The sequence below is a fragment of the Dioscorea cayenensis genome, chromosome 9 (assembly GCF_009730915.1).
Source record: "Dioscorea cayenensis subsp. rotundata cultivar TDr96_F1 chromosome 9, TDr96_F1_v2_PseudoChromosome.rev07_lg8_w22 25.fasta, whole genome shotgun sequence".
Lineage (NCBI taxonomy): Eukaryota > Viridiplantae > Streptophyta > Magnoliopsida > Dioscoreales > Dioscoreaceae > Dioscorea > Dioscorea cayenensis.
Genome location: NC_052479.1, coordinates 19,847,058 through 19,866,322, shown reverse-complemented (window position 1 = coordinate 19,866,322; position 19,265 = coordinate 19,847,058). Strand labels below are relative to the sequence as shown.

Sequence of the window (19,265 nt, the reverse complement as noted above, 5' to 3'; positions counted from 1 at the left end):
GATCGTCTTCACATGCTCTCTAGGGTTGGTCTTTGTATTGCTCGGCAAGCTTCCATGTGGCCTTTCAGAAAGAGACTTCGCAATTTGCCCCACATGATTTTCAAGGTTATGGAAAGAGGCGGTGTGGTTACGAAGTGTAGCCTCGACTGATTCAAACCTTGTATTTTGACAAGATTCACTTGTGTATATCCCACAAGTGCACGGGTTTGTCGAAGTAATAATCCCGGGTGACCTGGTATCGAATCCACAGGGAGTAGGGAGTAAAGAAACTTAATTCGATTCTTAGCTATGTGGAATATCAACAATGATAAGTGTGACAATGATTCAATTCTCAACAATTAAAAGCAACAAGTAAGAGAACAAAAGTAAGGAGGAGGTAAGGCAATCGATAAAGATGGGGTACTCGGATGATGCTTCACCTAGGATAATCGGTTCAAGTGCAAGAACTCTCTATTATGCTTCCTAATCAATGCAATGGTGAGTCATGGAAATCCTTACATACATAGTCCCAAATCTAAGGTCAACTATGCCTAACCCTATTCATTTCCCGGAGGAGAGATTAAATAATCTTTCAACCTCACACTCGAATAAAGTTGTAATGAGCTCTAGGGATTGCAGGTGATAAATCTCTTCCTAATTATAGACCTAACCCTTTGTTCCAGGCGGAAGGTCCCTAACCATAATTAAGCCCTAGATACTAAGATCCCATCAACGCTTCACTGTGTTGCATGCGCAACTAAGCCCAGCGGAGATTCATCCCTTAGACCATTCACTCTATTATGGCCGCAAAGAACTCGAGGAATGGAGGTAGAATCTATCACGCCTGGAGGGGAAAGGGGCGCCCCATACCTCTCGACTCACCCTCTCAACCCCTCCAACCTAGCTTTTGTCTAACGCTCGTGGTGTGTCACTCACTCACAAGGTTACCAACAAGAACTCTCAACCCCTAGTGTCACCGTAGGGGGAAATGTTCATACAATCAAGCATTCAAGGTTGGAACTAACAATAGACATCAATTTATTGAAAGAATAATAAAGAAGTTCAAACAAACGAATACATCCTAGGGTTCACAATCACCCAAGTACCCACTAGGGTTTTAGCTCTCCATGGAGCTAAGTACAATCAAAGAAATTGAATGTAAAAGCAATGAATCCATAAAGTAACCCCCTCGATGGTTGTGTCGATGGTCTTGTGGAGAGTCCTCTACTCGTCAAAAGGGATCCTTTGTCCGGCCTAGGATACACCTCGCCGGATCGATGCCGACGAAAGATCTCCTAATAACCTTCTTCCAATTGACGTGCGATGTCGGAGCCATAGAACCTCTTCAAAAACCTAGCCAATACCCCTCAAAACCCTAGCCGAAGCCCTCTCTCAAGTTGGGGAAAAGATGGAGAAAAGAATCCTAAAATCGGGGTTGAATCAGCTTTAAATAGGGCTGGAATCGGGCGACTACACGGGCGTGGTTGCTCCACGCGCCCGTACGGAATTTCCACACTAGCATGGATAATTTCCACATGCCCGTGTGGATTCTTTGTTTCCGCGATTTTCGGCCGGCTGTGAACAGTAACCTGCTACAGTACTCTACCAGAAATACTCCCGAATCCACTTTTCATCAAGGTAACATAAACGGGCACACGTTTATGCGGTGGATCGCTTTGCTTCTTCAATGACGGATAAGATGATGGAGATCTTGTTCTATGTGCATAAGTCGGAATGCTTGAGTGTGACTACCCTTGTGGCCCTCCAAATGGTTTTGTAAACTCAAATACGGGGAGATTGGCACACACTCTAGCATCTCGCACCCGACTTATATCTTTGCGTTTGAACTTTAGCAAGATTTCATCCAAAATCGATGCATTGTGATCCACATTGGCTTCTTTCCTTCATAATTGGTTTCACAACCCTACATGCACGAAAGTAACATAAAAACACACATATTACTGTAAAAACCCGACGAAAGTAATGCTCAACATAAGGAAATAATGCTTCACATTCATATCGCACAAGCACTTATCATATTTGTAGATTGCACAAATCTAGTCAAGTGCTCCTCTAAGTCATTCATTCGGGTTTCCAAACCTGAGACTCTGTTTTACACCTGAGGTGCTTGTTGTTGTTGTTGGAAACCTGGTGGCCCATGGCCTTTTGTGGACCCTGATTACTCCATGAGAAATTGGGATGATTCTTCCAACCCGAATTGTAGGTATTGCTATATGGGTTTCCTAGAGGTCTCATGCCATTACCTACAAAATCAACATTCTCCACCGAAGAAACATCACCGATAGAGATCGGGCAATCGGAGGGAGCATGTCCTCCACCACACCCGGTGCAATTAGTCACGGCCGCCACTCTATTTGAAGATAGAAGATCTAACTTCTTACTCAAATTTTCCACTTGAGCCGCCAATGAAGTTACCGCATCTATTTCAGTGAGACAGGCCACCTTTTTCTTCTCCCTAGGATTCCATTGGTAGCTGTTTAGCCCCATTTCTTCAATTAACTGACGGGCCACATCTGGGGTCTTCTACCTAAGGTACCTCCTACTGGCGCATCCAAGAGTTGCCATGTACTCTGATTCAAACTGTTGTGAAAGGTTTGAACAATAATCCACTCCGGAAATCCGTGTTGCGGGCACTTTCTCAGGAGTTCCTCGAATATGCGTGTAAACCGCAAGTGCACGGGTGTCGAAGTAATAATTACCCCGGTGAGTGGGTAGTCGAATCCACATGGAACAGGGGTACTAGTACTAACTTCTTCTCTGCTTTCTAACCTAATGATAAATGGAAAGGTGTGGTGATCTAATGTGCGAAGAAATGAATACCGGAGACAAATATGCAAGGGTAAAAATGGATGGAGATCTCAATCATAGAAAAGTGGGGTATTCGGGCAATGCTCCCCTAGGATCTGCGTATTAGGTACTCGAATAAGCAAAAGTGTTTCTATGATGAGTAAGTTAAGTCGTGGAAACTAAATATAATCGGATCCCGCCTCCCGATCACCAAGCATTAGGCTTGATCCTATTTAATTTTTTTTTAAAGGAAGAATCAAGGAGCACCTTTAGAACCGTTATATACCCGGCAAGTCCCAGGAAAGCCTCAGTTGGGTAGGTAAAAACTTCAAGTATGGGACAAGCGAAGCGATCGGCCTTTGGACAGGTTGGTGAGTCTGTCCATTTTTTGGAGTGAGGAAAGTCAGTTGATTCCCTTCCTTAGGTTCTTTATTCGATTCGCAAGAGTCAATGCTAATAACGTAAGGCAAGACTGGATTAAATACCAGAATGCCAGACAAGCTCGTCAATCCCGATGCTAGCGAAGCGTCACTTACTTTACTAAGCTGCGAAGCTGCTTTGCTTCACAACCTAAGTCAGCTTAGCTCTAAGCGAAGCAGCAACCTAAGGTTACGTACTTAAGGGCTTTCTAAAGATACTGAAGTCCCACTCGCATACAAATTTGACGTATACGCAATTCATATCGGGAGTGATGGAATGCCGAATCCCCTTACTTTGAAAGCAAGGATAAGGAAATTGGACAAGAGCGAGAGCTAGACTGACTGTTGGCCCAATGCTGGTGGACGACGAAGACGACGAGTGTCAGATTCCAGAGTTCGACAAATTCGATGGGACTGGGGATCCAGAGCAGCACCTAAACTGTTTCACAGGTGTGACAGCTCATAATGAAATATTGTTGTTTCATTCAACAGTTCCCTCTATCTCTAACCGGGCCTGCCTTAAGTTGGTACAGCGGTCTTCCCATCGCGGACACACAAGATTGGATTAGATGCATCTTCATCAAAAATTTGGAGACTCCCGATGAGCCGGACATAGTCATGTGCGCAATGGTTGGAACTACAGAGTTGCTCGATGAAGACCCGCCCCAGATTGGTACACCAACCTCCTTATCCACGGAACTATGAACGATGCCTTTTCCAGATAGATATGAGAAAACCGAATTTCAATTAGATGACGGTACCGGTGATGCCAAAGGACACTTGCGGCGCTTTGTTTGCCAATGTGGGATAACATAGTTAAGGAATCCATGGTTACTGGTCAAATTTCCCATGACACTAGAAGGCAAAGCGGCTGAGTGGTACCAACAAATTCCCCTCAAATCCGTGTGGACTTTGAAGCAAATGGCCGAAATGTTCATAGCTCGGTTCGCTGATACATGTCTGGAGTCTACAGCCCAGCAATCACCAGACATAAGCAGAAAAGAAGTCGGTACTCCCCCCTTGAAATATAACCAAAGATCGAAGAAGTTGACAGTACGGGTTTCTATAAACACTATAAACAAAAGGCCCTTCAAAGTCAAAGACAAAGGAACTGCTACCTGCGCCATGGTCTACTTCTTATAAGATAAGAAGAATTAGGTTTATGCTTTCCAGCCAGAAGCTGAACCCGAAGTCTTAAATGAAGCCGATCAAATCAACCTTCGGTCGGGACGCAACTTGCCCGCGAGGACGGTACCCCAGCCTCATCAGACGGAAAGACAGGCACCAGTCCAGCCAATACGCAACTTAAGTCAGGGGATAACATCACAGTCAAGGTAGACGTGGTCCAAAGGATCCCGGCGCGTATACGACGCGCTTCGACTGTACCCAGAAGCCAGGAAGGTTAGATATGAACGATAACGAATGTTATTTCCTTTTTCTTGATTAAAAAAATTGCGTAGGTATAAGAATGTGTGATCTCCTTCAAGTCCGGATCAAGCATGACCGTATTCCTGGACTGGAAACCATCTTATATTAACTCACAAAAATCGAGGGCATGGACTGGTTTACATATGCCAAGGTGTTACAGTACATCACTGATTCTTAGTGTGAAGTGTGTACCGGTTTGATCAACCGTCAACTTCGATCAACTGAAAGTCGCAAAAAAAATTCGGGAATTAACGGAGGTGCTGGATGGGGTTGCCGAAGTCACAAGCGAGGGGCCACAAGGAGCCGTTGGCAGGGGAGATGGAAGGATGCCGTCGATGGACTTAATGAAAAAAAGGTTATCAAGCGCCCACCGGACCAGAAAGGAGTTCCTAAATGAAGTATCTCCAGGGGGGTAGATGTGCGATTCAAATACTACTACTACTATACTATTGGGGTGAGTGAGAGGGCCTGCTCAGGAAGGGATACCAGGCTGCGACCAACCATCACTTAGGGACTTTGACCATTGAAATGAGTCTGCTAGGAAGAGATGCACTGGCCGAGCACTCGAACTTCGGTGAACACCAGAGGATTTGTTCCATCAGTTGTTTATTTATCTCTTTCTTTTTTCGGGAAGAGAGGATGATGGATCACTTTCTTTAAGGAATGAATGCAGAGAAGAAGGGCTACAGCCGAAAGTTAGACGAAGAAAAACGTATCACTTTCATTTATAAAATAATACATGCAGACGCAGGCTGGGCTGAGGCCTTTTTGTGGTAGGGTATATACGCGAAAATGAATCATGTTGTTGAGGCGATGGGCAGAATTCCAGACAGCCAACAATATATAAAACCTTTGATCTTGAGGCAATTGTTTGTTTTAATCCAAATAGCAAAATACACATCCTTGAATGATCTGAAGGAAGACCCCGGGCAGCGGAGAGACTCCCACTCAAAAAGTCCGGGCAAAGCCGCCAGGCCAGGCCCCCCGCGAAATGCTATGGGCCGCACTTGTGGGCTTATAAGGTCACTCCCTCCAGCTTGTTGATCCGATCCCTTACCTGACAAGCAAAGCGCACTGTTAGTAGCATAGATAGAGGAGGATTCCCATAGTAGTAGATATGAGATTTTCACACGGGACACAGAGGACTGCTATTTACTGGGCACGGTTAGATAGAATGAATAAAGATCCGCATTTGCCCAATCGAATTCTGATCTTAAGTTGAAGTGGAAAAAAAAAATGATGATGCATGGTTGACCGACCCTGAATGGAATGCAGCACTTCTGAGTTTAGTGGCGATGATGATGTAGCAGAGATCCCTGTGTTTGGAGAACACCACAATGCAACAGCTTCATATTCAATGAAAACATCTTTGCAGTATAACGTAGTAGCATACTCTACTTTTTGTAAAGTAAATGGATCCAACTTTTTGTAAATCAGAACAAAGAGACTGACTTTTTTTTATAGTAGACAGTTGATGATGCCATAGAAAGTTGGTAGCCAGCAAGGGAACTTTAGCCTTAGGAGGACAATACCAACAATTTATCTGAGCTGCTGCTGGGTAAATAATCTTGTCTGTGTTGCATACAACCTAGTGCTCTGCTCCTCCATTATAAGATAACGTTAAAGATTAGTAAGGGCCACTTTCTTCTGTCTATATTTTAGTTAGTATAAAAGGGAAGAAAGTTTGACCATATTAATTAAAAGCTGTGAGGAAGGTTAAGGCAAAATTGAGGATAGAGGATATTAGAAGAAGACTAGAAAGATTAGACTGTGAACCTATCTATGTATATAAATAAAGTACATCTAGTCTAGCATATTGGGAAGATAACTCGGAGTGAAACGAAATGGTTAGAACAAAAGGAAACTCCAGGCAGAAAGGGAAGAGTAGCTACTCCGTGCAAGATCCTTCTAAATCGAGACCATGGTTTTCTTTCATTTAGAAGAAGAATCCTTAGGTCAAATGAGAAAATGTATAAAGCCCATTGACTACTAATTTTAGGCTATGGAAAGCAATAAGAACAAGGAGCTTATCTTATGATTTTAAATTCTTTCAAATAACCAATCTTGCCTGCAGCTACGGTAAAGACGTTTCTTGCTTCTGAGTAGATCATAGATTCCATTGTGAACTCTAACTATGCTCTCAGAGTGGTAACTGATAGATAGAATTTCTTTTGTAGCCTGAGCACTGGACGAAGTAGGATCAAACCTCAAAGAAGAAGCCTGAGCACTTGATGAAGTCTTTTCCGTTGTATGATGAAGAAGAAGAAAGGATGGGCTGGATCGACAACGGTACGACAAGCAAGCATGCAATACTCTTCTCCTGACCTGATGAAAGAGCCATCGGTGACAACAACTCTGATAGAAGATTTTCAAAGCCCCCAAGAAGAAAAAGGAATCAATCTTTTTCTTTTTTTTTATCCTTCCTTTGTGAATACTTCCACTCATTTTTTCATAAAAAAAGATCTAGATTTTCATGCACTGCATTCCCCGTGTCTAACAGGGGATTTCAGATCGGATAAACTAAGTGCGAAAAGAAAAAGAGAGAAGAGGGATAGATAAAAAAACAAAGAAAAAGTCTTCCCCGGCATCCCCTTTCTATTGGAAAAGGCGTCTCCGAAAGTGTTCAACTCACTTCCATCAAGCCTCTTTTTCTTTTCTTTTTTTGAAGGGTATAGAACTGAGGGAGCTCTTCAAAGAGACTCTGCTCGCGCTCGCAGGAAGAACATTTCATAAAAGATCTTACAAGACTGACGATACATTCCACAGTTCAGTTAACTTTTTTTACATATTGTTTCATTGAAATATTGGAATATATATGTTATACACAATCTTCATAATAAGCGAAAGAAGGGCTTAAGTAAAGTAGCGCGTGAAGCGGAGGTAAGATAGAGGTTTCGACAGTATGATAGTGAATGGGACCTTTAACGTAACCCTGATTATGCTTGACTCTTTCTTCCATTATGAAATTAGTTGGCTTTCATCTGTATGTGGTAACAATCCTTTCATAAAAAAGGAAGAAGGAGGCTATTGGTGCAACCCTATCACTAAGAAGAAAGGGAGTCAAAGCCACGCATTTGACTATCGAGTCCGGACTTGGAGTGTCTGCTGTCCCTCCACCATGGCGAAAATCTAAAAGGAAATTCAATGGCTACTAGAAACGAATGGGCTGGCTGCAAGGACCCATAGCACGTTTCTAAAGAACAGTCTCAGTGAGACTTGACGAAAAAGATGAAAAAAGCCTCTGGTTTGATCATTTTGAATCAAGATTCTTTTCACTAAATGAAATAGATAAAAAATATTCTTATCTTCCTCAATATTAGGGAAGGTTGGAGTCTGTGAATTAACCTAGAAAGACGTGATGTTTTGATTCCTCTTTGACGTGGAAGTGTGAATTCTTCCGAGTGGAAATTTTCCATAGCTTGCTCATCGAAGAATCCAAGAAAAGCGGGCTCCAGTTACTTTTCCCAATATCAATACGGCTCAAGAGCTCCTCGAATAAGAAAAAAAAGCAGGGCTTATCCATTTTTAGTTTTTCCGCACCATCTTCTCCAGATCCGACCCGCTTCCCCCTTCGGACTCTTTGGCTTTTGTTTTGAGTGAACCAATTTCCTTACCTTAATAAAGGGGAAGTAGTATCTTTTTAAGCAGATTCCGGATTTTTTTCGTTTGATCCGCTCGTGGAATTGATTTTTTTCTTTTTTTGTTGGAAAAGAAAAAGAAACCATCATCAGAGAATAGAAAACGAGATGGAATAGGACCGGTTTGAAAAGGTGTAAAGTCAAGTTTTTTCCTCTGTGTTTGAGAAAAAAGCGTTTACCATTGGCGGGCGGCCCTATACTAATCAATCTCCATAACCATACTCTGGTTAATCATTTCATTGCCTCAGTCCGATTGGATTGCATCCACTTTAGATTAGTAGTCAGTAGCTTTCCTTCTTTTTTTCCCCTCTCATTCAAAAATAGCAAGAAAAAGAAAGTCAGGTTTCATTCTTTATGACTTATTAATAAACTAGGGCTAGCGTTTAGTTTAGGATATACCATACCTGAAAATCCTACGACGAAACTAAACGAGACTTCTTGCGGGACTAGCTTTTCTTCTTCACCCTTTGATAGTCTAATTTGAAACAGATCCCGCTGCGTTGGTTTGGTACCCTAGGAACAGCAGTAGTAGTTAGATTGATACTGAGTCCTAGTTTCTTTTGAGAACATTGCCCCTGCCTTAAATTAAAAAAAGAAAAAGCCGACTTAAGCATTTGTAAATCCCTTTCATTCCAAAGATGCTTGAGTCGTTGGAAAAAGATTGGGATAGGATCCATTTCGGGAACGGAACGTGGAATGTAAGAAAAAAATGAAACTATTCTAACTCCAGTACGTACGGCGCTTTCTTTCCATTCAAGATCTCATTCCCTGGTTGCATCTGTTCTATTCAGCCAATCCCTTGCTGCTTGCTTCATCCCGCCCTGCCTGGTCATGTACCCTATCTGGAATCTATAATAGAAATCTGTGTCGGCATCTGTCCCACTGGCTGTTGAAGGTGCTGGCTGATGAAAGACATCCCCAGACCCTTTCGTGCCTATTTTTACTTGTTAAAAAAAAAACTCAGATTGGAAATATCTTTGAGCACTGCACTTTTCACATGATGCAAATGCAATCTTAGGCCTTACTAGACCTGCTCTCTCGCCCAAGCCTCACATAGCCTTCCTTCTCATTCATCTTCCAAGCACTCAGTCTTCCCTGCCTGCTCAGATGTGTCAATCCGCCTATCTTTACCCTTGGACTCGTATAGAGTATCGAGAGCTCTAGTCATTCGTTTATTGGTAGGATAGGAAAGACTGTATATATAGAGGGTTCATTGCTATTTGATTCGCTCTACCACTACGCGAGCACTGAATACACCATCTTATCCCAGAGTGAGAAATCAAAAGAAGGAAGACTGCGGTACCAGTCCACGACTACCATTTATGTCACTTACCTTCTCTGACCCCTGTCTACTCTGTAAACTTTTCGGACTTCAACAGCAATGAGAAAAAGGTGGATTATTTGGCAATCACTTTGGTGAAACTTGGAAAGGAAAGCCAGTTTTTTTCTTCACTCTGGGTTTACTCAAACAAAAATTGGACCATATATAAAAGAAAGTCAAGTCTGGATGGAATTGAGAATGATAAAAAAGGGTTTTCAATTGGCTTATTCTACCTTAGAAAAAAAAATGATTTTTCAGAGAAAAAAAACATTCTTTTCTATATGCTATTATCAGTAATTCGAAAAAGGAATCTAAAAAGGCTGAAGGTCTGGATGGATAGCTGATAAGTGCTTGTGCGATATGAATGTGAAGCGTTCATTCTTTATGTTGAGCATTACTTTTCTCGGGTTTTTACACTAATATGTGTGTTTTTATATTACTTTTATGCAGGTAGGGTTGTGAGGCCGTTTATGAAGGAAAGAAGCCAATGTGGATTACAATGCACCGATTTTGGAGGAAATCTTGCTAAGGTTCAAACGCGAAGACATAGGTCGATGTGAAATGCTAGAGTGTGTGCCGACCTCCTCGTATTCGAGTTTGGCACATCCATTTGGAGAGGCACAAAGGCAGTCACACTCGAACATTCTGACTTATGTACATAGAACAAGAGCTCCACCAACTTGCCTATCATTGAAGAAGCAAGTGATCCACGATGTGAACGTGTGCCCGTTTGCGTTACTCCGATGAAAGTATGGATTTAGGAAGCTATTCAGGCCGGATACTGTAGCAGAGCACTGGAGAAAGTACTGCAGCAGCACTGTTTACGGCCGGCCGAGAGAACAGTAGTTCAGAGAATCCACACGGGCGTGTGGAAATTATCCACGCCCGTGTGGAAATTCCGCACGGGCGCGTAAAGCATCCACGCCCGTGTAGTTGCCCGATTCCAGCCCTATTTAAAGCTGAATCAACGCCGATTTTATTATTCTTTTCTCCATTTTTTCCCCAACTTGAGAGAGGGCTTCGGCTAGGGTTTTGAGGGGTATTGGCTAGGGTTTTGGAGAGGTTCTACAGCTCCGACATTGTCATTCCTTAGGAAGAAGATTGGTAGGGGAGCTTCAGTCGAGGCGTATCCTATACCCTGGGACGAGGGAATCCTTGGACAACGAGTAGAGGACTCTCCACAAGACCATCGACCACGACCATCGAGGGGGTTTCTCTATGGATTCATTGCTTTTACATTCTATTTCTTTGATTGTACTTAGCTCCATGGAGCGGTAAACCCCTAGTGGGTACTTGGGTATTGGGAACCCTAGGATGTATTTGTTTCACTGAATCTCTTTATTATGCTTTCAATTAATTGATGTTTATTGTGAGTTCCAATCTTGAATGCTGGATTGTATGAACATTTCCCCTAGAGTAACACTAGGGTTGAGAGTTCTCATTGGTAACCTTGTGAGTGAGTGACACACCACGAGCGTTAGACACAGCTAGGTTGTAGAGGGTTGAGAGGATGAGTCGAGAGGTACATGAGCGTCCCCTTTGCCCTCTGACATGATAGATTCTACCTCCGTTCCTCGAGTTCTTTGCAGCCATAATAGAGTGAATGGTCTAAGGGATGAACTTCCGCTGGGGCTTAGTTGCGCGTGCAATGGAGTGAAGCGTTGAGGTGATCTTAGTATCTAGGGCTCAATTATGGTTAGGGACCTTCCACCTGGACAAAAGGGTTAGGTATATAATTAGGAAGAGAATTATCACTTGGAATCCCTAGAGCTCATTGCAACTCTATGAGAGTGCGAGGTGTTGAGATTGTTTGATTTCTCCTCCGGGACATGTATAGAGTTAGGCATAGTTTACCTTAGATTTGGGACTATGTAATTAAGGATTTCCATGACTCACCATTGCATTGATTAGTAAGCATAATAGAGGGTTCTTGCACTTAAAACAATTATCCTAGGTGGAGCATTATCCGAGTACCCCATCTTTATCAATTGCCTTGCCCCCTTTCTTTACTTTGCTCTCTTACTTGTTGTTTTTATTGTTGAGAATTGAATCATTGTCACACTTATCATCATTGATTTTTCACATAGCTAAGAATCGAATTAAGTATTTTTATTCCCTATTCCCTGTGGATTCGATACCTGCTCACCCAGGATTATTACTTCGACAAACCCGTGCACTTGCGGGATATACGCAAGGGGACCTTGTCAATAGCCTTCATTTTCCATTCGGATAAGGAATCATTTTAATCCTATTTCGTAGTGATGTATATCAATAAAGAAAACAATAAATAACATAGAAAATTCTTTCTTGAAGAAGATAGCAGAGGTTACATCACTCTTGAATGCACCCTGGTGAATGATTCAACAAAGACGATGCTCCACAAAAGAAATGGCAAAAGAACTCAGTATTGGCATACAAAAAAGGTATGGTATAAGGTTGGGTGGAATTTTTTTTCATTTTGTTAACTCCTTTACCTTTACCTTGCGGTAAAAGAAAAGAGACATGAAATGGGAAATGACCTATAGCTAATGAATATCTATTCATCTAGATTTGATGGTTTAAGATCTGTTTTGGCCTTGAATTTCAACCAAAATGGCTTGAGCTTAATCTAGGGGTCTCTCTATTCTAGAATCCTATACTATGGTTGTATATGTTGTCCAATTTAATTCCTTGAAAATGAGGCTTGGAAATCAAAAGAAAAAATGGTGATTTTCTCTTCTCGTCTTCGTCTTTCTCATCCATTCCTCTCGCTAAGATGTGAAGGAGGTGTTTACATTATATTCATATTCAATAATGGATGGCACTTCTAAGCTAAGGTGTATTCTATAAAAACAAAACGAATAAGACTCTCGAGGATGGGGCCGTGTACGAAAAATGCTCGAGATTAGTTATAGATCGACGGATAAAGCAAGGTGTTTGAGGTCAGCCATATAGATATAGAACCCATAGAACCAGATAAAAAATAGTATAGCTGAAGAAAAGCTTTAGATTCCCCGTCTTCCTATGCTCCTAATTAAGCTTTTGCCTATCAAAGAAAAAGAAGATAAAACAGACTTTTGAAGTATGAAGTAACGGAACTGTTCATATCATAGGACTCGATCATTTCAATCTTCGTGTTCTCTTTTCCAAAAAAACATTCCAATTTAAATAAAAAAAGAACTGGGAATGAGCACCCAGCTCTACACTCTGCAGGCGATAGAAATGAAAATGTCCACTCGTCTGGGCTTAGCTTTCTCTTTCTATCATGTCCTCTATTATGTGTTCTCTCGAGAATCCTTCCTCGCAATTTGAAAGAAAAATCTTCTCAGTTCTATCATTCTGTTCGACCTTCTTTTATAACTAATTAGATCAGATCAACTAAAAAATAAACCAGCCTTTCAGAAAGAATCAATAAGGAAGAGAGGGGTTCCCTCTAGATTAGGGAACTAATAAGCTCTACACGCGAAGTCCAATGTATGGTGTCTAACTTACTAGGACTAAGAGTAAGAGATAGGATGGCCTTCTTCTCTTTACCTCCTTAAATAAAAGGATTGGATTCCAGACGTATTCCAAATATCTGCCCTTATACATTGTCTCTTTAGAAAGGGGTAACATCATCAGTTCTATCCCATGCATTTTCATATTTAAATTCCTATTATATTAGAAATTGTCGCTCCGATGTGGAAAGGAATGGAATACAATGAAAAGAATCAAGAAAAAGAAAGTTAAAAAAAGGGAGTAAGAGGGAAAAAGGGCTTCCCCTCATCTTGTGGCTAGGAACATCTATTTAGATGGGATTCATAGTGCCAGTTAGGGGATAAGGTTGGAACCTTCATGAATATGTTTTTGTAACAGATAGATAGCTCACATCAGGCCTTTGAGCCTTATTGGATTCCTATTCCTGATATGACTGTTATATAACTTATAGAAAGTAGAAAGAACATTTGAAAATTTTAGAATTTGATACCCGCCCCACCTCAGAATCTTCCTTCCTGTTTGATTAATGGGACGAAATTTATTGAATCTGTTCTGGTCTTCTCTAACAAAGTGAAGCTTTACTGGACGAGTAGCTTATTGGGACCTGAAAGAAGCTTACCTTATTGTTTTTCAAAGTCTAGTTATTTAGAATAAATTTGAATAGAACATATAAAATTTAAGCAGGCCAGTTGATCAAGTCTCCACCTTGCACCTTGAGAGACATTTTTTTGCATAAAAAATTGATTAAAAAATATGACTTGAAGGGCCGCATCGGCTATTCCATTATCGGGAGGTGGTACTGGGTCGGTGGGGAACCCATAGCTTAGGAAGAGGGAATGACCCGCCGAATTCACATCAGAAATCACCAACATGAACACAAATGAATTTTGTATAGAAAGAAAACGAAGCACTTCTATTCTCGGAGCTGAGGTATATGAACAATTGCTTTTTGGTCCCTTTCATCCAGTGGTTAGGACATCATCTTTTCATGTCAAAGACACGGGTTTGATTCCCGTAAGGGATAGGTACTTATTCCCAGCCGACGGTATCATTGCTGAGTGATCGCTCGCTATCTGGCTGGAAAAGGTGGTCCGGAAGCTTCCTCTCTCCCAGCAAGCAAGCAAGACGAGATGAGATCACCACTTCTCAGTATCAGTAATGGACTTCCTTGAATTCTTCCTTAGCCATAAATTAAATGTCCTTCATATCATAGATTCTCGAACCTCCAACATCAAGAATTTCAATGCATGAGTTCTGTCTTTCCTCCCCTCAGCCACACATCTCTTTTGTTCGCCCCCTTTTTTTTCTATGTAACCGTCTCCTCAATGAGCGTAGTTGATGGAGATTGCTATTATTTTATGCCGGTCAATATGTATATCCTCTTCTTCTGGCATAGTTTTGTTGGATCAAAGATCAGAAGATGATCAGTCCTTTCTTCTCTACCGTGGTTGATGCATTCTTCCTTCCACCGACGTTGAATTGACCTTCCAAGGCTACCAAGAGCTAAAGGTTCCTCAGTTGTTTTTCATTTAGAAATGAATTTGAATTGAGTTCTTCCTTATTTCTTATGTGGTCGAAGCACCAGGTGGTAAGAAATTCAGTGTATCATTCGCAGCCTTCATTCCTGTCTGCTCGCTTCCACACACGCCTTGCATTATGCACGGTTGCCCTTCCATCTCCCCGCGGAGGGCGAACCCTGCTCCCTCTTAGATAGAACAGGAGCCATGCCAGGGGCCTTTTTATATTTATAGGGGGTTCCAATTTGCTCGCTTATACAAGACAGACCTTGACTGCCGCAAATCAAGTCTTATACGCCCTCCGCCCTATAGATTTGTAATGTAATAGGGAGCACCCTGCTTTTGTCATCCATAGGAAAGAGGAGAGGGGTCAGCGAGTCGGTCTTCCCTATCTTTACCAAAGGTAAACAGCCCCAATGTTATTCAGCGTGGGGTGCCTGCATGACAAGAGCAGGCAACAGGCATGGTGCATGGGACCAAGACTTCTTTTTCTCGCCACGCCAGCCACTTCATTCAATCAATCATATGTTCTCTTCTGGGACATTGACATTCATGACTTTTTTCTTTCGATTTTCAATTGAATTAGGGACTTTCTAAAAAGGCCGCCTTATTACGCTGCTTACTTATCTAACGTATATACTTCACTACGCTTACTCACTGTCTTTCAAGACAAAGAGGGCGCTTCTTATCTTACACCACCACTTCTAAGAGACCACTCTTCTACTTTGAAAGCGCTACAGCTAACTGCTTTCTTGGTACCAAGTGGTTGGTTGGCAAAGAATAATAAGCAAATAGCAACTAAGCTTTTTTTCAAGACTGAGCTGGGAATAACGGCCGGCATAGAAGTCTCTTGCACGTGAGGAGATGCTGCTGCTGCTGGATGTCATGGTTCCAGGGCGCCATGATCCTTCTATCTGGAACAATCAATCGAGGGCACTAACTGCATCAATCATCGCTCAGTAAGCTATTATTTGCCACCAATAGTGCTTCATTTGCATGTAAGATGGTAGCACCAGGTAGATGGGTGCGGGTTAAGGAGATGTATTTTTAGTACTAGTCGTACTCGACAAGCTCTAGGGGAATAATCTATTTCTTATTTCTTTCTGCCTTTCTTTCCCATAACAACTAGGAACGGGCAAATCAAGAATTTTACTTCGAATACCGGACCTCAACATCCTGCTGCTCATGGTGTTTCACGATCAGTATTGGAAATGAACGGAGAAGTGGTGGAACGTGTGGAACCATATATTGGATCACTCCAGTGCGGCACGAAGCCACTGACGCTGAGTAGGCTCCTATGCTGCTAGCTATGCCCTGCTCAGTCCCCCGGCAGGGTGGAGGTTCTGTAGCGCGTCATGAGCACCGGGCAAAGGGGCGGTTGAGCAACTCAAGCGAACTGCCCTACCTAACTTTTAATAGGAACAAAAGGGAGAAGGTTGTGAAGGTGACCTCGTTATCCACACATCCGGTCAGAAGAATGGAGTACCGACCTACCTGTGTTTTCCCGAGCGTTGGCGGGTCCTGGAGTGGCCGTCAAGGGCGTTAGCGCATACCCCGGGGTGATCATCACCTCATGCACCTCACATCTCGGCATATTGGAACGTGTAACCCGCTTGCTGTCCAAGTCAACCACTTAATTTCCTTTTTTCCATAACACCTAACAGAACATAGCAGCAAGGGATAACCCACCCATACAAACAGCCTACTGGGAGGATGACACTACTGGCAAAGACCATCTTGTAATAATGTCGTAGGTGAGAAACGTGGTAGGCCTGTGCCGGGGGATCATAGGGGATCCCGGACGATGGAAGAGCCAGGGGAGGCCGGGTCATTTGACGGAAATGGAAGGCTTTTTCTGAGCGGCTCATTCATTCTTAGAATAAAAAGGGAGGGAGCAAGCCAATAGATCAATGAATAGATAGAGTCAACGGTAGACAGACATCGCTGCCTACATGCTAATTAGCTTCTGAGGTCGAGCAATCTCAATTTCACTACTGGATTTGTGAATGAATGCAGGGATGGGCCACCTTTAATTGCGGGAGCCGCATGCGGGGAGACCCACATGTATGGTATTTAGGGGGATACGGCCGAAAGACCAGCCGGTGTCCACCCGACTAGAGGGATTGAGAAATTAATAGAGTACAAAACGTATCTTCAAGCTTTACCTTATTGTGATCGTTCAGAGGGCGATCGCGGAGTCACTAAATGAAGTCCTTCGCTTCTTTCAGAGGTGTTGACCTGTAGCAACGCAGATATGACAAATGGACATATTGAATATGGCGACGACAATAACATGTCAAAGAAGGAGACAACAGGTGGAGCCAACGACCCACTAAGACTCACGTAACTATAACTATATCCCCGAGGGGCAGTCAAACGGAGGCGTGAATAGAAGATGCCAGCAGAATGATCAGCCGGACAGAGGCTAGGGCTGCTTCCTTCCCACCGCGTCCTTCCTTGTGTGTCGGAGATACAAAGCGAGTGCACCGGAAAAGAACAGGAACTAGGTCGATCTATTCCATGGCTGATAAGTGCTTGTGCGATATGAATGCAAATCATTATTTCCTTATGTTGAGCATTACTTTCCTTGAGTTTTTACACTAATATGTGTGTTTTTATGTTACTTTCGTGCATGTAGGGTTGTGAAACCAATTATGAAGGAAAGAAGCCAATGTGGATCATAATGCACCGATTTTGGACAAAATCTTGCTAAAGTTCAAACGCGAAGATATAAGTCGGGTGCAAGATGCTAGAGTGTGTGCCAACCTCCCCGTATTTGAGTTTACACAACCATTTGGAGGGGCACAAGGGCAGTCACACTCAAGCATTCTGACTTATGCACATAAAACAAGATCTCCATCATCTTATCCGTCATGGAAGAAGCAAAGGGATCCACAGTATAAACGTGTGCCCATTTATGTTACCTCGATGAAAAGTGGATTCAGGAGTATTTCTGGTAGAGTACTGCAGCAGTACTGTAGCAAATCAATGTAGAAAAATCACTGTAGAAAATCACACGGCCGTGTATCGCAGAAACAGAGAATCCACACGGGTGTGTGGAAATTATCCACGGCCGTGTGGAAATTCCGCACGGGCGCGTACACCATACACGCCCGTGGAGTCACCCGATTCCAGCCCTATTTAAAGCCGATTCAGCCCCGATTTTGGTATTCTTTTCTCCATCTTTTCCCCAACTTGCGAGAGGGCTTCGGCTAGGATTTCGAGGGGTATTGGCCAAGGTTTTGGATAGGTTCTATGACTCCGACATCGTGATTCCATTAGGAAGAAGGTTGGTAGGGGAACTTCGATCGAGGCGTATCCTATACCGGACGAAGGAATCCTTGGACGACGAGTAGAGGACTTTCCACATGACCATCGACACGACTATCGAGGGGGTTTCTTTATGGATTTCATTGCTTTTACATTCTATTTCTTTGATTGTACTTAGCTCCATGGAGAGCTAAACCCCCTAGTGGGTACTTGGGTGATTGTGATCCCTAGGATTTACTTGTTTCAATGAACTTCTTTATTATGCTTTCAATAAATTGATGTTTATTGTGACTTCCAACCTTGAATGCTTGATTGTATGAACATTTCCCCTAGAGTGACACTAGGGTTGAGAGTTCTTGTTGGTAACCTTGTGAGTGGGTGACACACCACGAGCGTTAGACAAAGCTAGGTTGGAGAGGGTTGAGAGGGTGAGTCGAGAGGTACATGAGCGTCCCTTTTCCTCTCCGACGTGATAGATTCTACCTCCGTTCCTCGAGTTCTTTGTGGCCATAATAGAGTGAATTGTGTAAGGGATGAACCTCCGCTGGAGCCTAGTTGCACGTGCAATGGAGTGAAGCGTTGAGGTGATCTTAGTATCTAGGGCTTATTTGTGGGTAGGGACCTTTCACCTGGATAAAAGGGTTAGGTCTAAATCTAGGAAGAGATTTATCACTTGGAATCCCTAGAGCTCATTGCAACTCTATGCGAGTGCGAGGTGTTGAGATTGTTCAATTTCTCCTCCGGGACATGTATAGAGTTAGCATAGTTGACCTTAGATTTGGGACTATATACGTAAGGATTTCCACAACTCACCATTGCATCAATTAGGAAGAATGATAGAGAGTTCTTGCACTTGGAGCGATTATACTAGGTGAAGCATCATCCGAGTACCCCATCTTTATCAATTACCTTGCCTCCTCCTTACTTTTGCTCTCTTACTTGTTGCTTTTAATATCTGAGAATTGAATCATTACCACAATTATCATTTTTGATACTCCACATAGTTAAGAATCGAATTAAGTGTCTTTACTCCCTACTCCCTGTGGATTCGACCCAGCTCACCGGGATTATTACTTCGACAAACTCGTGCACTTGCGGGATATAAGCAAGTTGATCTTGTCAATGGCGAAGCATCCGAAGCATAACTGCACACTCACACGATTTTTGCCGAGAGATAGGAGCATTCGGTGGAACCGGTGAACTACACTTGCTTCTTGATAGATGTGTGGGACAGAGGGCTCGTGGTACCTGCTGCCCACCCTTACTTTGCTTTGATAACCGTGTGAGCGGAGAGTGGGCAAAGCAAAAGGGAAGGAGGCCCTCATACGGAGTCGCACACTTGAGCAGTGCGGGAGACTGTAGAATGGGTCGAGTAAATTCCCTTGGGCCCGATCAAATTCAATGACAAAGTCTTTTTTTAATTTAATTT

General features: G+C 42.8%; 1 protein-coding gene across 1 annotated transcript; it reads right to left on the bottom strand.

Moving 5' to 3' along the window:
• Positions 1–16,732: 16,732 nt before the first annotated feature.
• LOC120268566 lies at positions 16,733–19,161 on the bottom strand. Its single transcript, XM_039275907.1, has 2 exons — positions 18,962–19,161; positions 16,733–17,084 (listed from the first exon to the last, which is right to left on the bottom strand). Exons 1-2 carry the CDS (start codon positions 19,159–19,161, stop codon positions 16,733–16,735), a joined length of 552 nt encoding a protein of 183 aa, XP_039131841.1.
• Between the last annotated feature and the right edge of the window lie 104 nt (positions 19,162–19,265).

What these genes read in the sequence shown, in the direction of transcription:
- LOC120268566 (XM_039275907.1), bottom strand. Translation starts at nt 19,161, where the DNA reads ATGAGGGCCTCCTTCCCTTTTGCTTTGCCCACTCTCCGCTCACACGGT. An exon ending in TTATGCTTCGGATGCTTCGC is followed by an intron (nt 17,085 to 18,961) that starts CATTGACAAGAT and finishes TATCAGCCATGG; the next exon opens with AATAGATCGACCTAGTTCCT.